At 42.9% G+C, this 23,094-nt stretch overlaps 1 protein-coding gene across 4 annotated transcripts in view; it reads right to left on the minus strand.

The window, feature by feature from the left end:
- Positions 1 to 23,094, minus strand: part of LOC141106341 (membrane-spanning 4-domains subfamily A member 4A-like) — a 68,990-nt gene that overhangs the window by 38,185 nt on the left and 7,711 nt on the right. For 3 of the 4 annotated variants that reach the window (XM_073597036.1, XM_073597035.1, XM_073597034.1), the window contains exon 2: positions 9,226 to 9,339. In XM_073597036.1, coding sequence (XP_073453137.1) covers positions 9,226 to 9,339 — 114 coding nt within the window. The remainder of the gene's footprint in view (positions 1 to 9,225; positions 9,340 to 23,094) is intronic. The other variant, XM_073597037.1, reaches the window with a different exon arrangement.

Raw genomic sequence — 23,094 nt, forward strand, 5'->3', positions numbered from 1 at the left:
AAAAGGTCAAAAAATATATATATTAAACAACACTGTATCACATGTATGTTTAAATCACATATATATTATGTAGACTCAAGTATGTTGTGGAGGTATCACAAGTGAAACATTCCAATAGAGCTATTTAAAAACAAAGAACAAAAGGCGAAACTGTGTCTCCGAAATTTGCCTGTTTAAAGTGACTGGTCTTCACAGCATGCATTGGTGTTAAACCAAACAGAATGGAATTTGAATAAAGCCGGGCTAACATGGAGAGCATTGGACAGCTGACAACACTGAAGCCAATGGAGGGCGTCACCCTGTAAGTAAGGGTAATACAAATGTAATATAAGGCATGATAAGTGATGTTGTTAAACTAACTTGGATTAAGGTTTTTACTATATAAGTATTAAGAGTATGAAAGAAAATATATGAAAAAAAAATTTGAAAAAATATATATACATATCCTACCTGTACCCAGTAGGAGCAGATTATTGATGCAAAGATAGTATAAAACTATGCAGCTAGTGTGTACTGAAAAATAATAGATGCATGACAAAGGGTCAGTTCTATGAGTGTACGTATGAGTGTCTAGATTTGATTTTATATAAATATAATCATTTTTCTTTGTTTCATTATATTACATTATATTTGAGTCTCTCATACAAGATAAAATGTATTCCATATTGCATGTAAATAATAGAATTAATATGTATCTGCACACGCAAACATAATTAGTCTGTGACTGAGTAAACAAAACTAATCACTCTGTCTATATAGGTAACTCTCAAATTCATTAATCAGCCCTATCGTTAGGCTTAGTGTGATATTAGGGTATATAATTCCCATATCATTTATCCTCCGTTAGAGTCAGTACTATCCACCGTGACAAAAAGCTTTAGGCTTGTAAATATATATATATAATGCAGTTGTATATTACCACCACTGGAGCAAGCAGAGACGTAAAAAAGTATGCAAGCCAGCAACCCCGAGTTGCCCCTAGGTCGACATACCTAAACATGAAGGTAAATTCCCAAAAATCAAAATTCTCATATTAGATCGTATCCATCCCAGCTTCAGAGGAGGGGATTGGAACAAAACCCTCCTCCAAATGGAGCTGTGCTGGATACATAATCTTAAAGGGGTTGTAAAGGTTCGTGTTTTTTCACCTTAATGCATCCTATGCATTAAGGTGAAAAAACACCTGTTAGTGACCAGCCCCCCCCCCCAATTTTACTTACCTGAGCCCTCGAACTTGACTGGCGGGGACGTGCTGTCTCTCTGCCCGGGGCTTCTTGGCTCTTGATTGGATAAATTGATAGCAGTGCAGCCATTGGCTCCCGCTGCTGTCAATCAAATCCAATGACGCGAGCGCCGGGGGGGCCAAATGCTGGACTCGGGAGGGCGCCCGCAAGGTAACACCCGCGGGGAAGCGATTCTCCGAGGGGGTTATCAGATGTGAGGAGGAGCCGCGAGAGCCGCCGGGGGACCCCAAAAGAACAGGTTAGGGGCCACTCTGTGCAAAAAGTATGATATGTTTATTTAAAAAAAAAAAATACCTTTACAATCACTTTAAAGCTACACTACCATCTGTTTTAAGCCCTTCTTGGAAGGCTTCTCTTCAGAAGGATTGGAGAAATATAATATAATATATATAATATATACACCTCCAAATGCTCAATAACCAGCCCCACATATATGTGCTTACATCAGGCATGTCCAGAGTCCGGCCCATGGGCCAATCGCGGCCCGCGTTCTGATTTTGAATGGCCCGCCTGGTTATTTGTATATATCTTTTGTGGCCCCCAACGATCTCCCACCGCCAGGGCCACAAACGATATATATACTGGCGGCCTTGAAGGGGACAGGGAGGAGACAGGACGAGTGCCATACACACAGGAGAATTTCCTGTTTACATGGCAGCCTCTGTAATAGGAAGTCCGTCTTCTATGCTGCCATTGGATGACTGTTCTCTCCATCAAAGGTGGCCGGACTTTGTTTTAAAGAGGCCGCCGAGAAAGCAGGAGTTTTTCCCGTATGTAATCTTTTGGCGCTCGTCCCGCCCCCCTCCCTGTCCCCTCCAAGGCTGTAGATGGATGAGCATCAATCAGGCTGCACTGATGGAAATGGCGAGTCTGCATTCCTGGCAAAGGTGGGTGCTGCATTCATGGCAATGGTGGATGCTGCATTCCTGGCAATGGTGGGTACTGCATTCCTGGCAATGGTGGGTACTGCATTCCTGGCAATGGTGGGTGCTGCATTCCTGTCAATGGTGGGTGCTGCATTCATGGCAATGGTGGGTGCTGCATTCCTGGCAATGGTGGGTGCTGCATTCCTGGCAATGGTGGGTGCTGCATTCCTGGCAATGGTGGGTGCTGCATTCCTGGCAATGGTGGGTGCTGCATTCCTGGCAATGGTGGGTGCTGCATTCCTGGCAATGGTGGGTGCTGCATTCATGGCAATGGTGGGACTGCATTCATGGCAATGGTGGGACTGCATTCATGGCAATGGTGGGGCTGCATTCATGGCACTTGTGAGGCTGCAGATGGGCACTGACCCTTATTTTGCTTCACAGTTCTTCATTTAAAATTAAATTTTGTTTTCCTGAAACTTCCCTCTTAAAGTGAAGGTGCGTGTTATACTCCAATAAATACGGTATATCCAAATAATATGCCCGAGCTCATCTCTTTACTCACACACAGCCACAAAGGCAAGAGAATTCTTGCTGGGCAGTGTATTAGTGCTCGAACGAACACATTTAGACCGAATTTTAATTGTTGAAAGAATGTTTACTTCATCAATTCTGGCCCTCTTTGAAAAATGTTTGGACACCCCTGGCTTACATAGACCAACTTGTACCGTGTATCTGCCTTTTAGAACCAGCTTTGAAGGCTATTCACTTTCATGCAAATGCGATTACACATTTCTGCGTACATACACTCACTCCCATTGTTTATCCCATTTTACTTACTTCTTTTATTCAATTAATCAGTATATTTTGTGTGTATTAAGGCTGGATTCACACCTACGCATTTTTAGTGCTTTTTGCATTATGCAGATTTGCACCACAGTCCTTTTAACATGGTTTCCTATGGGACACGTTCTGTAGTGCAAATCTGCAAAATGCACAAAAAATGCATAGGTGTGAATCCAGCCTAACATAGTATTGAACTCCATGTACATTTATGATATTAACCTTATTGCCTATTTAAGGGTTCTAGATCTTAGTACATGCATCTTCCTGTGATTATATGGTCATTTTTTGTCAGTGGCTTCCTGTGTTCTCCCTAATTGCCTGCAATTTCTTTATTATTATGTGTTTTCATTTTTGGCCACTAGAGGGCTATGGTAACAATTCCATGTCCTCTGCTGTTCTTTCCCACACTGATTGAACAAGTAATTGGCGTCTATACAAATATAATTTTGATCATGCCGGGTGGCCCCTGGTGGTTGGACTGTTGAAACGCCCAGCACACATAGCCATCCAGATCTGGTAACCCGTGGCGGGCCCCTATGGAGGATACAGACAATGTTTTTCTCACCTGGCCGCCATCTTGTTACTCCGGGGGGGGGGGGGGGCCATGTGCTGTCCGCCGGTGAAGCTTCTGTGTTGGTGGGCCGCGGGTGCATGGCGTCATTCCGTCGCGCTGACGTCACGCATGCGCGGTTGGGACGTGTGCAGATACATATTAATCCTATTATTTACATGCAATATGGAATACATTTTATCTTGTATGAGAGACTCAAATATAATGTAATATAATGAAACAAAGAAAAATTATTATATTTATATTAAATCCAATCTAGACACTCGTATGTACACTCATAGAACTGACCCTCTGTCATGCATCTATTATTTTTCAGTACACACCAGCTGCATAGTTTTATACCATCTTTGCATCAATAATCTCCTCCTACTGGGTACAGGTAGGATATGTATATGTATTTTTCACATTTTTTTTCATATTTTTTTTTTTCATACTCTTAATACTTATATAGTAAAAACCTTACACAAGTTAGTTTAACAACGTCACTTATCATGCCTTATATTACATTTTTATTACCCTTACAGGGCGACGCCCTCTATTGGCTTCAGTGTTGTCAGCTGTCTAATGCTCCCCATGGTAGCCCCGGCTTTATTCAAAATTCCATTCTCTTTGGTGTAACACCAATGCCTGCTGTGAAGACCAGTCACTTTAAACGAATTTCAGAGACACAGTTCCGCCTATGTTCTTTGTTTTTAAATAGCTCTGTTGGAATGTTTCACTTGTGATACCTCCATAATATACGTGAGTCTACATAATATATATGTGATTTAAACATACATGTGATACAGTGTTGTTTATTATATTTCTATATATCTTTTTTGACCTCGTGTAACCACTATATTGTAGATATATGATTGACCTCCTTATAACACCCCTGAAGAAAGAGACATTGATATTCTGAAACTCGTCAAGTGAAACACGAGAATTTTACAGTCAGTCTTTGTGGTGATTTGGTACCTTGTACACAGTAGCTGTAACCATTCCAATATATTCTGTTTTTACTTTGTTTATCATGTTTAATAAATTATACTTTTTCTATCAACCATGTTAGTGCCTTTAAAGTCCACTTAGGGGATACTTTCCTTTTGTCAAATGAATGGAATGGTTTTGCGTTGTAATATGCGTAGGAAATGTGAAGGGATCATTATAGGTAGCACTCTAAATAGGTATAAAAGTTTACTAGTTTATAAAAGTCTACTCATCCATGCCAAAGGTAGGGAAGACCAATTTGTTAAGAGTTTAGTAAGTTGTGTAAGCATTGGTGGGTAATTAACAGTGTAGAGATCAGCCGGGTTTGCTGTAAAGTTGATACCTAGATAGGAAATATGTGTAGTCGACCGTACAAACGGGAGAGAGTCATGTAGTTTAGTTTGAAGAGTGGGTGATAATGAAATGTTTAGAGCTTTAGATTTATGAAAAAAATGTATGCTTAGGTCCGATAGTTGTCCGAATTTGGAGAGAATTTTAATGAGAGGTGGTGCTGAGAACAGGGGCGAAGTCAGAAATATCAGGACATCTGAAAACAAGCATAACTTGTGATGATGGCCTCCAAGTTCCAGACCTTTAATGTTTCGGTTGGAACGAATGAGTCGTGCTAGGGTTTCGATGGCTAGGGCAAAGAGGAGGGGGGAGTGGGGGCATCCCTGTCTGGTACCTCTCTCAATAACAAATAGGCATGTGCAATTCGTTTCGTTCCGAATTCGTTAATCCAGGAATATCCGAATTAACGAAAACCCGTTTAACGAATTTTATAATATTCGTAAATTCGATAAAATTGGACATTCGTAAATTCGGGCATTCGTACATTCGCAATTTACATTCGTACATTAGTAAATTAGTGAATTCTTAAATTTGTAAATTCGAAAATTCGGAAATCTGAAATAATAGTTAACTAATAATAACTTAACTATTAGTAATTACTAGTAACTTTTAATTTATAGGTATTGTAATTTCCTTTTAAATTTGGCTGTTAGTGAACGTAACACGTACAAATTTATCCGAAGTTATGAATGATCAAAAAAAACGGAATGGAACGTAATGAATTAATAATAATAAATAACAATAATAATAATAACAACGTTTTATTATTATTATTATTGATTATAAATTTGTTCTGTTCCATTTGTTTAGATGCAGCATTCGTTTTGGATAATTCGTAACTTCGGTTAAATTTGTATTTGTTACGTTCACTGACAATCAAGTTTGAAAGGAAATTACAATACCTATAATTTAATAGTTAGTTACTATTTCAGATTTTTGAATTTTCGGGTTTTTGGATTTTCAAACTTCGAATTTACAAATTTCCGAATTTTCTAATTTACAAATGTACGATTTTACGAATGTATGAATTTACGAATGTACAAATGTAAAAATGTACAAATGTACGAATGAACGAATGTTCGAATTACGAATGAACGAATGTACGAATGAACGCATTTACGAATCGCGATCATAACGAATGACCCGAAAAACAAAAAAAAATAATAAACGAATGAAACGAAAAATTTCGGTTGTGCACATGTCTAATAACAAAGGGGTCAGAACGGTATCCTGAGTAAGATAGATAAGCCTTTGTTGGTGCTGATATAAGGTATCAATCCATCGTAGGAAGCACGTTCCAAATCCCCATTGAACGATTGTATGTAGATAGGGCCAAGATAGCAAGTCAAAAGCTTTTCGCATATCTAATGAGAGGAAAGGGGTAGGGATGTGGCAAGAGCAAGCTGCATGGGCTAAAAGTGTAGCTCGGCGAATATTGTCACCATATTATCTAAAAGGGATAAATCCAGTTTGGTCCTATAATGGGATTAAATTGGGTTGCTAGAATTTAAGCCAATATGTTGATATCTAAATTAAGTATAGATATCGGTCTGTAATTTGACCATGAGGTGTCATCTATATTTGGTTTAGGGATCATGGAGATGGAAGCGGTGAAAGATTCTGTACGAAAGGATTGACCTGTGAGTAGAGAGTTGAAGGCTTCAATCATAAGAGGGGGTAAAATTAGGTAGCGGAAAAGCCATCCGTACCTGGACGTTTACTGGGCTTCAGTGACTTTATTGCGGTCTGGATTTCCAATACTGGGATAGGTTTGTCCATGGTCTCTTGGTGAGAAAGAGAAGGAAGGTTAATAGAGGATAACAGCTTAGTCAAACGAGATTGATCAAAGAAATTTGTGTCTTTGTATAGTATATTAAATTTTTTACGGAATTCGTGTAGAATTTTGAGTGGGTTACTGGTATAATTATCTTTTGTTAGTTTTAATTGAATAGGTTTCGAGGTATGATCAACCTTTCGAAGTGCTAGGGCTAGGAATGTGTCTGGTTTGTTTGCCTTCATATAGAAGGAATGTTTAGATTTATGGATAATTATTTCTGCCGATTCCGTCAAAAAAAGATCCAGTTCTAAACGTGCTTTGTCATAAATCAATTTATTTGATGGAGAGGGTGTAATTTGCAAGTCCTCCGAAGCTAAAATGCCTCTTCGAAACGTTTGTGAAGTTGTCGTTTTATCTTACGATTGTTGGAGGCTTGGCTGATGCAGACCCCTCTGATATATGGCTTGAGGACTTCCCAGTGGGTCAGGGGGTCTGTATCAGTGATACTGTTATTTATAAGATACTCTTGTATGGCAGTTTCTATTTCTTGTCGATATACAGGATTTGTCAACAGACTATCATTTATGTACCAAGTATGGAGGTTAGATCATGGGACCAGGGAGGAAAGGGTTGACCGCATTATGGTCTGACCAAGAACATGGTACAATAATTGAATTAAGAATGAGTGCTGAGATACTAACATTCACAAAAAGATGATCTATACGGGAAAACTGTTTGTAAGGATGGGAATAATGTGTAAATCGTCGTCTTGCAGGGTTATTTTCTCGCCATGTGTCTAGAAGAGGATATTGATTAAGAAGCCTCTGATAGGAAAGCTGTTGTTAGAGCTAGAGATTTGTCAAGAAATGGGTATGGTATTAGGTTTGAATCACCAAGAAGTATGAGTGTGCCACGTTTGTGGGATTCTACTACTGAAAACAAATGGGAGAGGAACGATAAAGGATTTTTATTAGGGGCATAGTAAGAAACAATAGTAACTTGATCATCTAACAGAAGACCAAATATTATAAGGTATCTGCCCTCAGGGTCCTTGAGTTCTTTTAGTAGAGTAAATGGTGTAGTATGATGGAAAGCAATCAAGACTCCCCTTTGCTTAGTGGCTGCTGATGCAGTATAAACCTGTGGGTATTTGCAGCTAAAAAAAGGACTGAGTCGTAAACTGCATCTCCTGTAAGCAGACCACATGTGCTGAGAGTTTGGAAAAGGATTTAGTACGTTTTGGAGGAGAGTTGAGACCTTGAACATTTAGTGTCAATAGGTTTAGGGAAGTCATTGGAGAATGTTTAAAGGATAAAGGCTATGATTATTGGTCTTCAATCCATATTCCGTGCATGCGTCGAATTGTTTCCGAGCATGCGTGATTTTGTTCGCGTCCGAATTGCATACAGACTATCGCATTTTCGGATAGGAACTTTTCTGGACCAAAAAATAGAGAACATGCTCTCAATCTTTTGCTGGCTGGAATTCCGCCAGCAAAAGACAGATGGAGCATATACACGGTCACATTTTCTGTCAAAAAGCTCTCATCTGAGTTTTGCTGGCGGCATTTCCGATCGTGTGTACGCGGCATTAGGCTCTATGTAGGACCCTTTCAAATTGGTTTAACAGATCAGAGCCATTTGAAATATTCTGTAGAGTGATGGTGGGTCATCCCAGCGTCAGAAATAGGCTCACCGTTCTTTTTGGAAAAAGGAGACCGGAGCTGCAGCTGTGTATGAGGCTGTCTGATGTGAGGAGATGACGTCACGGCCATTTTAGCTGCGGGTTTAGCCAGTGTATTCTGGGCTTTCAGCGTTTCCAGCTTAGCTTTCCTCGCGCTGTACATCCTATCAGCATGTGCAGGAATGTGTCAGTCACCGTAAGAGGGTCGTAGACTGGTGAGACTCGGTATTTTCCGGCTATCGTGTCCCGGTCGGTACGGAGCACTAAGCGGACATGTCCTGCTTAGACGGCTTTACGCATGCGCCTCCCGTATACTTGTAACCTTATACGGTAAGTGCTTATTAACTTTCTAAAAAAATTCTTAATATTAATGAATATGTATTACTACAAATATCATGAAAACTGGAATAGAAAAAACAATAAAAAAGTGCAACAAAAATACAATAAGTAAACATAAACTAGTACAAAGCACATTGACAGTATTCCTTGGCAAGCAATGAATCCTATAAATTTGTCCACATACAGTACCTAAATAGTCCACAGTGAATAATTCAGTAAATTGGGTTCAATCCTAGCTGTAGGCCTTAGCAACCATTGGTATAAGACAATTGGTGTGATTACTCAAAAGTGCCAAAATAAATCACAATGACCATGCCTTCCAATACCTATGTGCATCCACCCCTTCCTTGGGATGACTCACCAAAAGAGATGTGATCTTATAATAAAAGTTAATCAGTATGTGTGTATAATAAACAAGGTCCTGATGGGATTTAACAGGTTGGTTGACATTCCATTATAGCAACTGTTTTTGTTTGTATAATAAATAAGGGATGGTTATCTTCATTGACAATATGGCTGAGAGTGTGACAAATGAGTGTAACTGGGGCAGTTGTGACAAAGATTACATACTGTACGTACAGATAGTGGTCCCCAGAAGTTATATCCAATGGACGATGAATAGCAGGAAGGTGAGAATATTGCACAGCTGATGCCCAGGGCAATCTGAAAGATACCCAAAGTAATTTGTGAAACCTGTGGAATAAGAAAGAAAAACACATACACTGAATTAGTAATGCCTGCAAAGGCATTGTCACAGTTTAGATAAAGGGAGGTAATGGTAGGCGCAAAGGCAATGTTTCTCAGTTTATAACAGTTCATATAAAGTTCATAGTAGGCGCAAAGGCAATGTTTCCCAGTTTATAACAGTTCATATAAAGTTCATAATAGTCCAACACTAACGCAAGATAATCAATGAGCTGAAGCTGGCTCACACCCATATACTCTGATGAAATTCTCATTTGGAAATGCTGCAATTTAATTTGTTTACTCTGTTTGGTTCTGATTAAAGCCCCCATACCAAGATATGCATATACTGTATATATATATACAGGGTTTTTTTTTCTCGGAGACTAGGTGCAGGTACTCCCCGCTTCTGAGCCTACCCACCTCTGAGCACTGTCCCTTGGTTCCATCCCCTACCCACCTCCTGGTACTGTCCCTTGGTTTCACCCCCTACCCACCTCCCAGTATCACCCCTTTTGGAAAATACAGAACCAAGTATAATTTTGTGGTGCTACATAATTTGTATGGAATTTGTTAATAACAAGGAAAGCCGTAAAATGGATTCCCTGCAGTCAGCAGCAATAGCCCCCCCCCCAAACAATAGATCCCCTCCACAACAATAGACCTTCCGCCAAAAGCAATACTTGCCCCCAACAAACTAGATCCACCCCAGCACTAATAGATCTCCCAGCAGCCAGCATCAATAGACTCCTCTCCCAATAGTGGATCCCTCCCAGCAACAATAGCCCCCCTGCAACAATAGATCCCCTCCAGAGATAACAGATCACCCAGCAGCCAGCAAAGTACCCTCCAGCACCCCCCAGCCAGTACATACATTCAGTACCAGAGGTGCCGGAACTGCGTTCCCCTACGTTCCCGCTGAAAAAAAGCCCTGTATCTTTATATTTACATTTTTATATATTATTTTCATTGTTACATGTATAATTCTTTTTATAATATAGTTCCTATGTCATTTGTATACTTTCACTTTTACCTATTTAGATATGTGGTTTTAATTGTCTTTGTAAAACAATGCACCAGCACAAAGCATAATTTTGATTAATTATATACAACGGCTCCTACTGCCAGCCAGATATCTATAAGACCCTGGCTCCCCCCCCCCCCACTTTAACTTATATCTAGACATTAAACTGACAGCAAACCCCGCAGCCCTCTATTCTGCCAACTACCCCCCCCCCCCCCCCCCCCATGCTATCTCACCTCACCAGCCTTATGTCCTCCTGATCTACACTGCCTTTAACATAGTTAGGATGTATTAACGCTACCAAAATGTCTCCCGAAGATCCTTTACTTATTCCGGGTTCTGCCCATCCCCTCACACTTCCTCAGAATCGTGCAACGTAGAGCTCTTGGCTATATCTGGGGCAAAACCAGACCTCGAGTACCCAAATCAGTCCTATATCTCCCCAAGCTCCAAGGCGGGCTAGGTCTCCCTCACTTCGCCAAATACTACCAGGCGGCCCAGCTGGCCAATTACCAAAATACCACGCTACCCAGGAAATACCCCTTTGGGTTGCCTTCGAATCCATGGACTGTGACCCTCTCTCAGTGGCTTCGCCCATGTGATCGCAAGACAGTAAAGAACCCTACTACACGCCACTCGCTACGAATTTGGGACAACCTCAAAGCCAAATTCGGATTCCAATCCCCGCATAACCCCCTCTTGTCCTATTTCCACAACCCTGCTTTCTATCCAGCATGGTCCTCACCTTCTACCTTCCATAGCTGGTCGTCCACTAATATTATCTGAGCCTACTCATTTACTACCTCTGATTCCTTCAAACCGTTCCCTACACTCAGCAAGTCCCATGGCATTCCTAACTATTTTCCATTACCTCCAACTCAAGTACTTCTTTATCCCTTGCTTGCGCACCAACACCTCCCTCCCAGACCAGCTTTCAAACACATCTGTAATCACGCTCAGGGGCCTAATCTCTCTCATCTACACCCAGCTATTAGATCCCCCCAGACACACCTCCCTTTGCTATGCAGCACAATGGGAAGCCGATCTCGACCTCCATCTTGAGACGAAAGACTGGTCCGACATTTGGCTAGCCACTAAATCTTCCCAGAATATAGTAGCCTCTGAAACCAGCTATAAGGTACTAATGCGCTGGTACTTAGTCCCTGCCCTGATATCGAAATACCTCCCATCCTACTCCTCTAATTGTTTTCAAGGCTGTCCTGAACATGGCACGCACCTCCACATTTGGTGGAGCTGCCCCCTAGCCCAAACATTTTGGACCGAAATCTTCCACATTATTTCTACTCTAGTCGACAGTACCCTTGACCTTGACCTCTCAATTGGCCTACTTAATAAAAACCTCTAGACCTGCCCCCAATTCAAATTACTTCTGCAAGTCACCACAGCTGCGAAGTAAATGATCACAAAGGCCTGGAAAACCCCCCATCTGAGCACTTTGGAAACTAAACATAGCATCACTAGAGCGATGATCCACGCTAAGATCAAAGCCATACTCCTCGATAGTCACTAAATTTGAAATACTTTGCAACCCTGGGTAGATCATTTTCTTCCCTTCAATTTTGATAGCTTCCTACTCCGCCCTTAAGCCACTTCCCTCCTAAGTATATTGTCAGGGCTGGGCTCAGCCCCTCCTTCTCAGAGCTGTGTGCTCAGCTGTCGGTTAATTGCCAGCACTCTTTATTCCACAGTGACTCACCTGGTCTTCAATTCCTGTTTGTCAGCTAGCTCTGCTAGCTATTTAAACTGCATGGATCAGATCTTCTGTGCCTTCGCCTTGGTCAACATATCTGGACTCTGCTGTGTTTTCCTGTGAAAGACTTTTGCTTGGCTGACTTCCCTTCTGGTTCAAGTTTGCTGCACCGTACTTCGCTGATCTATGGACTCCTGTTTCTCTGGCTTGTTCTGACTACCCGTCCTGGTTACTGAACTCTGGCTATGTTTTGATTACATTTGCTCTGTTTATATCATTTTACCATTTAATTAAATAGTGTGATTTTTACTGGACTTCTGTCTCAGCCTGATTCATGGTTCCTGACAGTAGGTTGAAGAATTGCCATAGCCATAAAACCAACAGCTGGAGCCCTTTGTACCTCCTCTGATATCCATGGACTCCAGGTTGGTTAGTTGAGGGAGAGAGTCATATTAAAAGCAAACAACCGCTTACTCTATCTGAACGATGCTCTTTGCAAGGAGTCCTGAATGTTTTCTAAAGTTTTTCATGGGTTTCTGTCCTCAAAATTAACTGCCATAAATCACTTCTTTTTCTTATTGACTCCAGCCTTGGCCCTTCTGAGTGTGCAGCTACAGTGGGTTCAATCTTTTACATATATTGGCATAGTAGTATCCCAAAATGTTAAATCCTATGTGGAACTGAATTTACTTCCTGTGTTATTAGAAGTTAAGAACAGATTGAAGGTGTGGAAAAATTAGCTTTTATCTCTGCTTGGCTGCATCAATTTAATAAAAATTAAGATTCTACCAAAATGTATACACCTATTTTGAAATCCACCTACCTGGATCCTTAAGTCTTTTTTAAATAACTTCACCAATTGTTGCTCACATTTTTGTGGGATTCCCAGGCCTTTTTTTTTTTCCTGTGTAGTATTTTTTAATATCTGGTGCCCCCCAACCCCCCCTCCTCTTAACATTCACTAATTGTGCATACTTTACTCGTGGCTTCTTCCCCCTCCATATGAACTTTAGAAACAGTGTGTGCATTTTGTTCAAAAAACTCTGTGAAATTGCAATTGGGAGCATTTGGATTTTGTATGTGATTTTGGGGAGAATTGACATTTTAAGTAAGTTTATTCTGCTTCCCCATGAAAGTCCGTTCCGCGGAAATCTGTTTAACTCAGCCCCAATCTCATTAAGGAGGGTCATGTAATTGGCTTGGAACATTGTCTCTTTTGTTGATGATATTTTGACTCCTAAATAGTTCAATTCTTTTATCCCCCGTTTAAATGGTAGACTCTTTTGGTAGGCCTTATCCCCTTCTTTATCTTCTACGACTTCCATTACTTCCGACTTGGTTGCATTTACCCGAAAATTTGATATTCGACCATAGTTTCTAAGAGTCGGATTCCCAGGCCTTGCATTATAAACTCTCAATGCTAACCAGGCTGACCCTACCGGAGGGACTGGTCATGCTGGACTTCTTTAAATACTTCAAAGCCACCCAGCTGGTGGCTAATGGCCAACCTAAGTAACTTCTCTACATTACTAGAGGCAGCCATCCTACACTCACTGGAAGCTCTCCGGAATTTATTATTTTGGTGTCCTGGGGCCCCTTATCATCTCAGCCCCCTGATGAAAACCACCGTTAGAGCCCGGTTAATAGGTGGGAAAGGCAACCCCCTCATACCTTCTCTCCCTCCACTCCGCTTCAGAACAATTGTTCCCTTTCCCATTTTTAAATGCTCTCTGACCTCACATTATTGAAAATGAGCGATTGATTCCTTTTGATCACAATCTGTCTACCTACTACCGATATACTGTGGATATCTGCAACTCTCCCATGCCTTCAACAGCCAGTTTCCACATCAGGGACTGACAATAGGCTCTTCATCATTGGCAAACTTAGTGCGCAAGGACCAACTCTCTAAACCAGCACCATCCCTGTTCCAACGTGTTGTTTTCAGTACTCTTTTAGATCTTTCTGGCCTACAGAGAAAATGGCAGGGTGATATACCAGAATAAGACAAGGAGGACTGGACCAATATAAGGGATGTATCCTTCCGTCAGCTGGTTTAGAGACAGAGTAATTCAATTTAAAATTTTCCAAAGGGCATAATTCACTCCTCGCAGACTCCATAAGTTAAGGACATCACCAGCCTGTTCGAGATGGGGTCACCCAGTTGGAGGTTTTTATCATGTGACTGACTTACCTGGGACAGAGGCTTTTGGAGGGGACTTAATGCTAGCCTCTTGCCTACTGACTATGGGTCCTGGCATTTGAGGGAGCTACAAGCATTTAGGAAGGTATTCTGTTATGTAATGTAAAAGGACATTATTAAAGAGGCCATGATGGTCTCTGCCAGCTTGGGACTCAGTGGACACATGTATGGGAAAGGAATGCTGATTAATGAGATCTGAAAAGCCCGGGTCTTTCACCAATAGTTTATTGTGCTCATTAACACACCTTTGTCTCCTAGCAAACTATTCGGGGATGTGTTTATACTTTTGTGTATTGTAAGCTGTGAGTGAGGAGACGGCAGGTCTACCCTGAAAGGTCATATCTCTGAGTCACCAGGTCTGGGTAAATGATTAGATAACTATGTCATGTTAATTAGGTTTCTGGTTACAGTTTGTATTGTCATCCTGCTATATATATTTGTGTGCCATCTCAAATAAATCAGTTCATGTTCAGCAACCAAACGAGTATTGCCTTGTTTGTTGTTGTCAGCGGTTGGAATATCTGATATCTATATTCAGACTGGGAGGAAGTGGTATATGACGAAAGCACTCAAGCGGAGTGTGGGATGTTTCGTTACATTGGTGGCAAGCAGTAGGACACTTCCTGCAGTCTGGGACATCCAAACATCCACCTGGATCCAAGGTCGGGATAGCAGGAGAGGAGAGGAGATGTACAGATACCAGCCGCCATGGAAGAGGAATTTGGAAGTAGTTTGAGAGAGATGCAGATACAGCACAGAGTACCAGTATCAGAGCAGGTCCTGCTGGGATGGTATGATTCTATCCGCTGCGAACTCTGGAAGGAAACGCTAGCCAGTGAGCAGCACCACAAAGGAAAAGTTCTCCCCTCCATCCAGGAAAGGTACTGGTCGCAGTTTGGATTTCGGGTGCTGTTTTTGGGAGAAAAACCGCACAAGGACCAAACAGTTGAATTAAGCAGGCTGGTCTGGGCAGAGATGCGGCTAGATAAGGGCTACAGAGCCCTCTGGTGGCATGTATCCCAAGCATGCCCTTGGGTAGCGGATGACAGTCCAACAGAAGTCTTTGGCTACGGCAGCCTGGGACTGTTGTATGTGAAGCTGACAGGGGAACCTAACTTTGGGAGTGATTTGGAGTGGCGGTTGGACGAAATCATGGATTTCAGAGAAGAGCTACTGAACGTCTCGTAAGTGCACTGGAAGATATAGCGTTTCTGGCCGTTCAGGAATGGGAGCTGGAGATCGCCTACAGATGGCTGCTAGACTCTGCTCAGCACCAGGGCTGGGCTCCCTTTGCCTGGGACTATCAGGAAATACCATCAGATAGCTCTGAAATCCTGGCTGAAGAGTCGGCAAGGTGGCATAGTAACAGTGTGCTTTGCCAAACCCCTGCAGCTATGGACGCAGAGGTCTTATGGCGGATGCAGCAAGTGCTGACTGACCTTGACGAACCTGTTTCTGCACAAGACAAGGTTGGATGGAGGAATGTGTCCAGCAGCATGCCAGAGAATCGGCAGTGGAAAATCTGGAGATTGCCATCCCCAAAGCTGAAGTGCTGACAACAGGGCAGAGCTCTGCTAACCTCTGCCCAGCACCGATAGCATCTTCTGGGTTCCACGTACAGGAGATGGTGAACCTCTATCACCAGACATCAGTTGCAGATATAGGAGATTTGATAGACTTTTCTGCTGAGGAAGAACAACCTGGTGAGCCTCCAGCAGAAGAGCTGGTATCAGGGTCAAACTTCACTGAGCTTTGCCCAGCACCAACAGCAGTATCTGTGGAGTAACAAGGAACGTAACCAGCTGATGCGCTGTCCACTGGACAGAGGGTCCAAGACCTCTGCCCCACATCTGTGGCAGTTCCGCAGGCTTATGCCCCGTACACACGGTCGGATTTTCCGATGGAAAATGTCCGATCGGAGCGTGTTGTCGGAAATTCCGACCGTGTGTGGGCACCATCGGACATTTTCCATCGGATTTTCCGACACACAAAGCTGGACAGCAGGAGATAAAATTTTCCGACAACAAAATCCGATCGCGTCAATTCCGACCGTGTGTGGCCTGTTCCGACGCACAAAGTGCCACGCATGCTCAGAAGAAATTCCGAGACGGGACAGCTCGTTCTGGTAAACTTAGCGCTCGCAATGGATACAGCACTTTCGTCACGCTGCAATGTTAAAAATGGTTTAATATAGCGCACTCTCTTCTTCTTTATAATGTGACAAGAATTAAGTAGTTTTGATGCTCATATTCACACACACTTCTCACAAACTTATTTCGTTACTATTTATCTGGATTCCCTCAATATATTTTGATTTCTCACATCTGACAACATTTTTTTTTTTTTTTTTTTTGGATTTAATGTTGATTTTTTTTTGTGTTTCTCTTTTTTTTTTTTTTTTTTTTTGGTGATTTTGATTTGTACTCCCGAAAATGTTTGTATGTGTTTTTTTGTGACAAGTTACCACAACACCATTGATATGTTGTTCTATTTAATCTGTAGGAGATTGTTTGGTGTTGTTGTCCCTTGTTAATTTCACATTGTACTTTGGAAATGTACCTGAATCGTCACCAACAAACTGTCCTTTTTGGATGAAAACACACACAGGAGAGTAGAATTTACCTAAAAAATTTTATTAAGGGGTCACAACTAAACAAAGAGGGAGGCAACGCTGGAGAAACTGCAGAAGTGGGTGAAGCCTTGGGCCCCCAGGGCAGACATCAATTATTTAAACGCAAAATTGGTGGCCTGAGGAGTCCATATCTAAGGGAGGGCAGTGTGGTCCTGAAGTCCCAGAGATCCGGAAAGCAGCAGATGACATCTGTGTCCCCAGGCTGTGGTCATACGAGAGACTGCATCTTCTGTCAGATCAGACTGAACCCAGGGTCATCATTCTTTGGTCTTCCTTCCACGCTTCCTTCCAGGCTGTGGCTGTGGTGGTGGAGTTGTGGCAGCAGGAGGAGGAGGAGGAGGAGGAGGAGGAGGATCATCGATCTCAATGACATCCGTCTTGGGTGTTAGTTCCCCACTCACCCCCTTACGTAGGACTTTATAAATAAGGTCCTCAGAGAGCCTGCGTTGGCCCTCCTGCATGCCCTGCAATTTGGTGGCAGCCATGCAGGCAAAGGCCTTTTCAGGACTGGGGAAGGCTCGGAGGGATGCAGAAGCCTCCTGGATCAGCCTGTATGCTGAATCCTGCACAGGACTGGGAGTCATCTTCCTGGCTCGTTTATGTGGCAGGCGGAGGGGAGGAACCTGAGACTCAGTCAGGCTGCGACTGGTCCCAGGCTTCTCTTGGCTGACACTTAGCCCCACCTCCTCCTGGCTGCCACTAATCCCCGCCTCCTCCTGACTGCCACATTCCACAACCTCCTCCTGGCTGAGGTCTTCCTGTGTATGAAAAAGGGACATAGTTTTAGTATTTTTTTCATCAATCACACACAATTTTCACCTCCTGACTGCTGCAAATTGAATGTTAACAAATATAACAGACTATCCTTCTGAGCCCAGCAGTTTTCATTCATGTCCCAATTTTGGGTGCCCACTACTGTCTATTGATATGTAAAACACTTTATTAAATCAGCAATTAGTGATCAATAATAACATCTAATAAACATCATTTATTTATTGACCAGAAATCAGTAGAACAATGCTATACCTGACTCAAGCTGGGCTCCTCCACTTCTTCCTGGCTGGAAGGCCCAGGTTGGACATCGGAAGCCTCAGCTGGGGTGGAAGGAAGAGTGGAAGGAAGAGTGGAGAGTGATTCCCTGACTTCAGTGTGGTCTGACAGAAATCACAGTCTCTCATAGTACCACAGCCAGGGAACATAAACGTCATCTGCTGCAGCTCCGGATCTCTGGGAATCTGTGACCTTCTTGCGCTCCCTCAGATATGTGCTCCTCAGGCCACCAATTTTAGCTTTTAAATAAGGGATGGTTGCTGTGGGGACCACCGGCGTCACCAACTCCAGCAGTTTCTCCAGCGCTGCCTGCCTCTTCTGTTTGTGGTTATAATGGGGGTGTCTGACCTGCCACAGACAGGGCAGCTCCCTGTACTTGTCTATGAACAGGGGCAGGAAATTGTGGTCGTTGAACCCATCCATTTTCTCTGCAAGACACAACACAAGACAAACCCTAATGTCAGGCCAAACTCCCCTAATCTTGTTACAATATAGGCTTCCATTTCGAAGCAGTATAGGCCCAAGTTTAGATCCTACCTTCGTTAGCACGATCGGCGTCTCCGATGCTCCTTCCTCTACTCACAGATCGTACGTAAGACAAACGTGTGTTACGCTTTATACACACTGCGCATGCGTATAACTCGGCCCGCCCCTGACGTTCTTTCTAGTCTATTCCCCGCCCCTTTTCGTTCGGCGCAGTGGGGGAAGAGCATATGGCGGATAGACAGCAGGTGCGTGCTAATTGTAGCAACGAGGAGGAGGAGGAGGAGGAAAGGCCGGAGCCTGAAACGTCCCGATCCAGAAGGAGATTGAAGGACTCAAATATGTCCTTTAGGGAGATGTTGGAGATGGTGGACATCCTGAAGAAGGCCGACTATGATGGAAAGTATGGGCCTTACCCCAACCCCAATGTCCGAAAGGCCAAGATCATGGCGAAAGTGGTCAGGAGTCTGCATCGGAAATTTGGGGTACGACGATCGAAAGATCAGCTCAGGAAGCGGTGGTCGGACCTGAAATTACGAGAACATGAGCAGTACAGAAAGATCCGGAGAGTGCTGCAAAAAAGTAAGTAGTTGTGCTGTGTTCCTATTCTTTATGTTTATTACGTTCGTGCTGCTCCATGTGCTTTTAGGAACTGTTGTACAGTTTAAAATGGCAACTTTCATGTTCATGGGCACATTATTCGTTCGGATCACACATTTTTCTTTCGGACTATAAAATACCATTGTTTAGCCCATATGCATTTGGCCAGCATTTTGAGGCCCTATACTTGTCTTCAAAGAATTGGGTTGTGTAGATGGCTTTGTTACTAGAATGAAATGCAAACTAGATTGTGTGTAAGGAGAGGACACTGAGCAGCTGTTTTCACATCTGGACACTGGAGCACTAGTGTGGGACACAAGAACACCATTTTTATTAGGGGGGCCACACAGGTGCTCCAGTGTATACTATAGGGGGGTCTCCATCTGGGAAGCTTGTACCAAACAGGTAAGGTATTGCAGCTTGACAAAGGGCATTTAAAAAATTACATCTTGGAACTCTGCTAAAATAGACAATTGTACCCCACTTCCAAGCAATGTTTCCTATTTATAGTTCTGCCATCAAATATCTGTGTGCTAATTATACCATTTTTGTTTTACATAGGGGAGAAAAGACTCGGAGGACACCCCTCATCCGAGGAGACCAGAGACCCCCCACCTCTGGAAGAAGGTGAAATCCCCCCAACACAAGCTGTGCAGGAGGATGAAGACGTGGTGGAACTAGTCACCACAACAGGTGAGTGTCTGCGACCACAGGCTCAGATAAGAGATGGATGGCGGCATTTTTTGTAAACAAAAATTATTTTGGGGTTCCTCTCTTTTTAGGTCATCGTGAGGTTGTGGATGAAGATCCTTTCACATCCGAAAGTGCCCAGATCCTGATCGGGGAGATCATGGGGTGTAATTTACAATTGGAAATCATCAAGCAAAACATCAATGATGTTATTCCAAAATATAAAAACATCATTGATGTTTTGGGGCGAGTTTAAAACCCCTCCAAATCACTTTCTTCTTTTGTGTGCTACAATGTGCTAAATGTTTTTGTGATTTTTCCCAAAGCCAAATTTGGAGGATGCACACAGTGTGTCAACATGTGCTATCTGCCATCACGGGAGATCAATGGACGCGTTTTGGGGGTGCAACCCCTTCCTCAATAATAAAGTAGCGGTGAGGAAGGGGTTTCTCCCCCAAAACACATCCCTTGATCCCCCGTGATGGCAGCTAGCACATGTTGACATTATTAAATTGGTGTGCATCTTCCAAATTTGGCTTTTCCAGGGGTGATTTCCCCCCCATCTGAACGCTATATCAAACACAGTTCCTAAATACTGATGTCTGATATAGCCTTCAGGTTTTACCTAATGTGAACTTTGTAAGATCAAGATTTGTGTCTTTCTTGTTGGTTTTACACAGGCCTGTTTTCTATAAAATGCACATTTTGATTTTGTATAATGCCACCACAAAAATTATACAACAAACATGTTGGTTTGTCAGAAAAACCTTGGGTAAATGCACATGTGATTGTGCAGGTATTAAAAAGATTGTTCATCAAGAAAGTGTGGATTATTGTCTCAACGCTACAATGTTTTTGGGGTGATGTAATTGTTGTTTTATGAGAAAATGGGGGTTATTTCCTAAGGGCAAATCCTCTTTGCACTACAAGTGCAGTTTCAGTGCATTTGCAAGTGCACTTGTAGTGAAATGTGTTTTTGCATTTAGTAAATAACAGCCAACAGTGCTTTGTATAATAAGGTTACACAATCACGCCATTTTCTGGACTCCACACATTTCTGTCAGGGTCAGCTAAAACAAACACAAGCAGTAAATGTCCACCAAGAATTTTTTTTTTTTTATTATAAAAAGGCTTCACAGATTGTCTGGCATATTGATAGCCCCCCTACCCGCAAAGAACTCCAGGTAGCATAACCGGACATCACGGGCACTCAGGGAGGGCAAGCCAGGACGGCCACTTTCAAGCGCCGTCAGTGTGGTTTGATGCATCATTCCGGCCTCAGGCCCAACTGAGCCAGCATAGTTGGCAGAATGTTTTCTTAAAAAATTATGGAGAACACAGCACGCCAGTATTATATAGTTCAGTTTATACTCTGCCATATGGATAGGTGTCAGAAATAGGCGGAACCGGCTGGCCAGGATTCCAAATGTGTTCTCCACCACTCTTCGGGCTCTGGCCAGCCGGTAATTACAAACCCTCTGTTCCGGGGTGAGGGTCCTCATCGGGAATGGCCGCATCAGGTGGTCCCCCAGCGCAAACGCTTCATCAGCAACGAACACAAATGGGAGACCTTCCACATTGTCCTGTGGAGCTGGCAAGTCCAAGCTGCCATTCTGGAGACGCCTGTAGAACTCCGTCTGGGCGATGACTCCACCATCGGACATCCGGCCATTCTTCCCCACGTCCACATACAAGAAGTCGTAATTAGCCGACACCACTGCCAACATCACTATACTATTAAACCCCTTGTAATTATAATAGTACGACCCCGAGTTAGGTGGTGGGACGATGTGGACGTGTTTCCCATCAATTGCCCCTCCGCAGTTAGGAAAGTCCCACCGCTGGGCAAAGTGGGAGGCCACAGTCTGCCATTCCTGTGGCGTGGAAGGAAACTGTCGAGGAAAAAACAATAAACATTACTATTTTTTCACAGAAACATGGCAAGCAGATTAGACACAAACATTCTTGGGCAACCTCCAGATAGCATTTATTAAGGGGAATTTAACAAGGCCAAAGTATAAAGTACACCTATCATATTCCCACTCCCCCCCCTCTCATGGGCCATTTCTAACATTATAGGGGGGGGGACTCTTGGACAGGTAACCCTCTTCACTTCATTGAGAGATGAATGCCTAAATACAGGGTATTACTTGGAACAGCCCCTCCTTAGTTACACTATTGGCAGCCCACTGGACAGGTAAGAAGTGTCATAATACAAAGATATAAATACACACTGTACACATTTGAGGACATTTGGACATTCTGCTATTACCTATCAAGATAATAATAGGATACAAGAACTTTAAACAGTACCATTGGAAAGTATACAGGCGGGCCCTTGCACTACATGCTTTGGGGAATTCATCCATAAATCTGACCACTAAAGAGATGGGTATAGTGTGTATGGGTTTGGCAAAGTCAGCAGATAGATGATTGAGGATAGAGAATTGGGATCAGCTAACCTAGCAGTTGGGGGGAGGGAGGGTTACTAAAAATTATTTGGGGACACCACAAAAAAAAGCCTCTGCCACTCTGCCTGAATTTAAATCAAAAATTACATTTAGAAACATTTTAGGGGGTGTTTGGGGTAAAGCACTACTATGGAGCTGATAAAATACATTGTTAAGTGACTACATGAGGTGAATATGGGGCCAAGAGACACCATGCTGGGGAGGTTATTGAAGGGCAAATATGTATGAAGGACCTAAAATAATAATTACATACAAATCCAGCAGGCATGAGAACAAAGGGGACATTCACAGCATATTACAATCATGGTAATTAGGGAATGAGGAAATAAATACAATATATTAGCAAACATTAAAGACAATAAAATGTGATATAAAAGGATAAAAATCTTACCTTCATATACTCCTTCTGCAGGACCTGTATGATGGCAGAACAGGTCTGTGGGATGATGATCCCCAGAGCCTGGGGGGAGATGCCTGTCGAGAACTTCAAGTCCTGCAGACTTTTCCCTGTGGCCAAATACCGCAAGGTAGCGACCAACCTCTGCTCCGCAGTGATGGCTTGCCTCATGCAGGTATCCTGCCTGCTGATATAGGGGGTCAGCGAAGCCAACAAACGGTGAAACACGGGGTCCGTCATCCTGAGAAAGTTCCTGAAATCATCAGGATTATTCTCACGGATCTCACGGAGCAAAGGCATATGAGAGAACTGGTCACGCTGAAGCAACCAATTCTTGGTCCATGAACTCCTCCCCACCCTGTTCATGGACTGGACTTGTGTCAAGGTCAGGACCCCAACACCAAGCCCCCGCACAGCACGAACTCTACGAGGAGTACGCATACGAAACATGGCTAGAAAACGGTCGGCTGCTCAGAACGAAGTAACAGAACGCACTGAAGAGC

Source organism: Aquarana catesbeiana, linkage group LG08, assembly GCF_042186555.1.
Source record: "Aquarana catesbeiana isolate 2022-GZ linkage group LG08, ASM4218655v1, whole genome shotgun sequence".
Classification (NCBI taxonomy): Eukaryota; Metazoa; Chordata; class Amphibia; order Anura; family Ranidae; genus Aquarana; species Aquarana catesbeiana.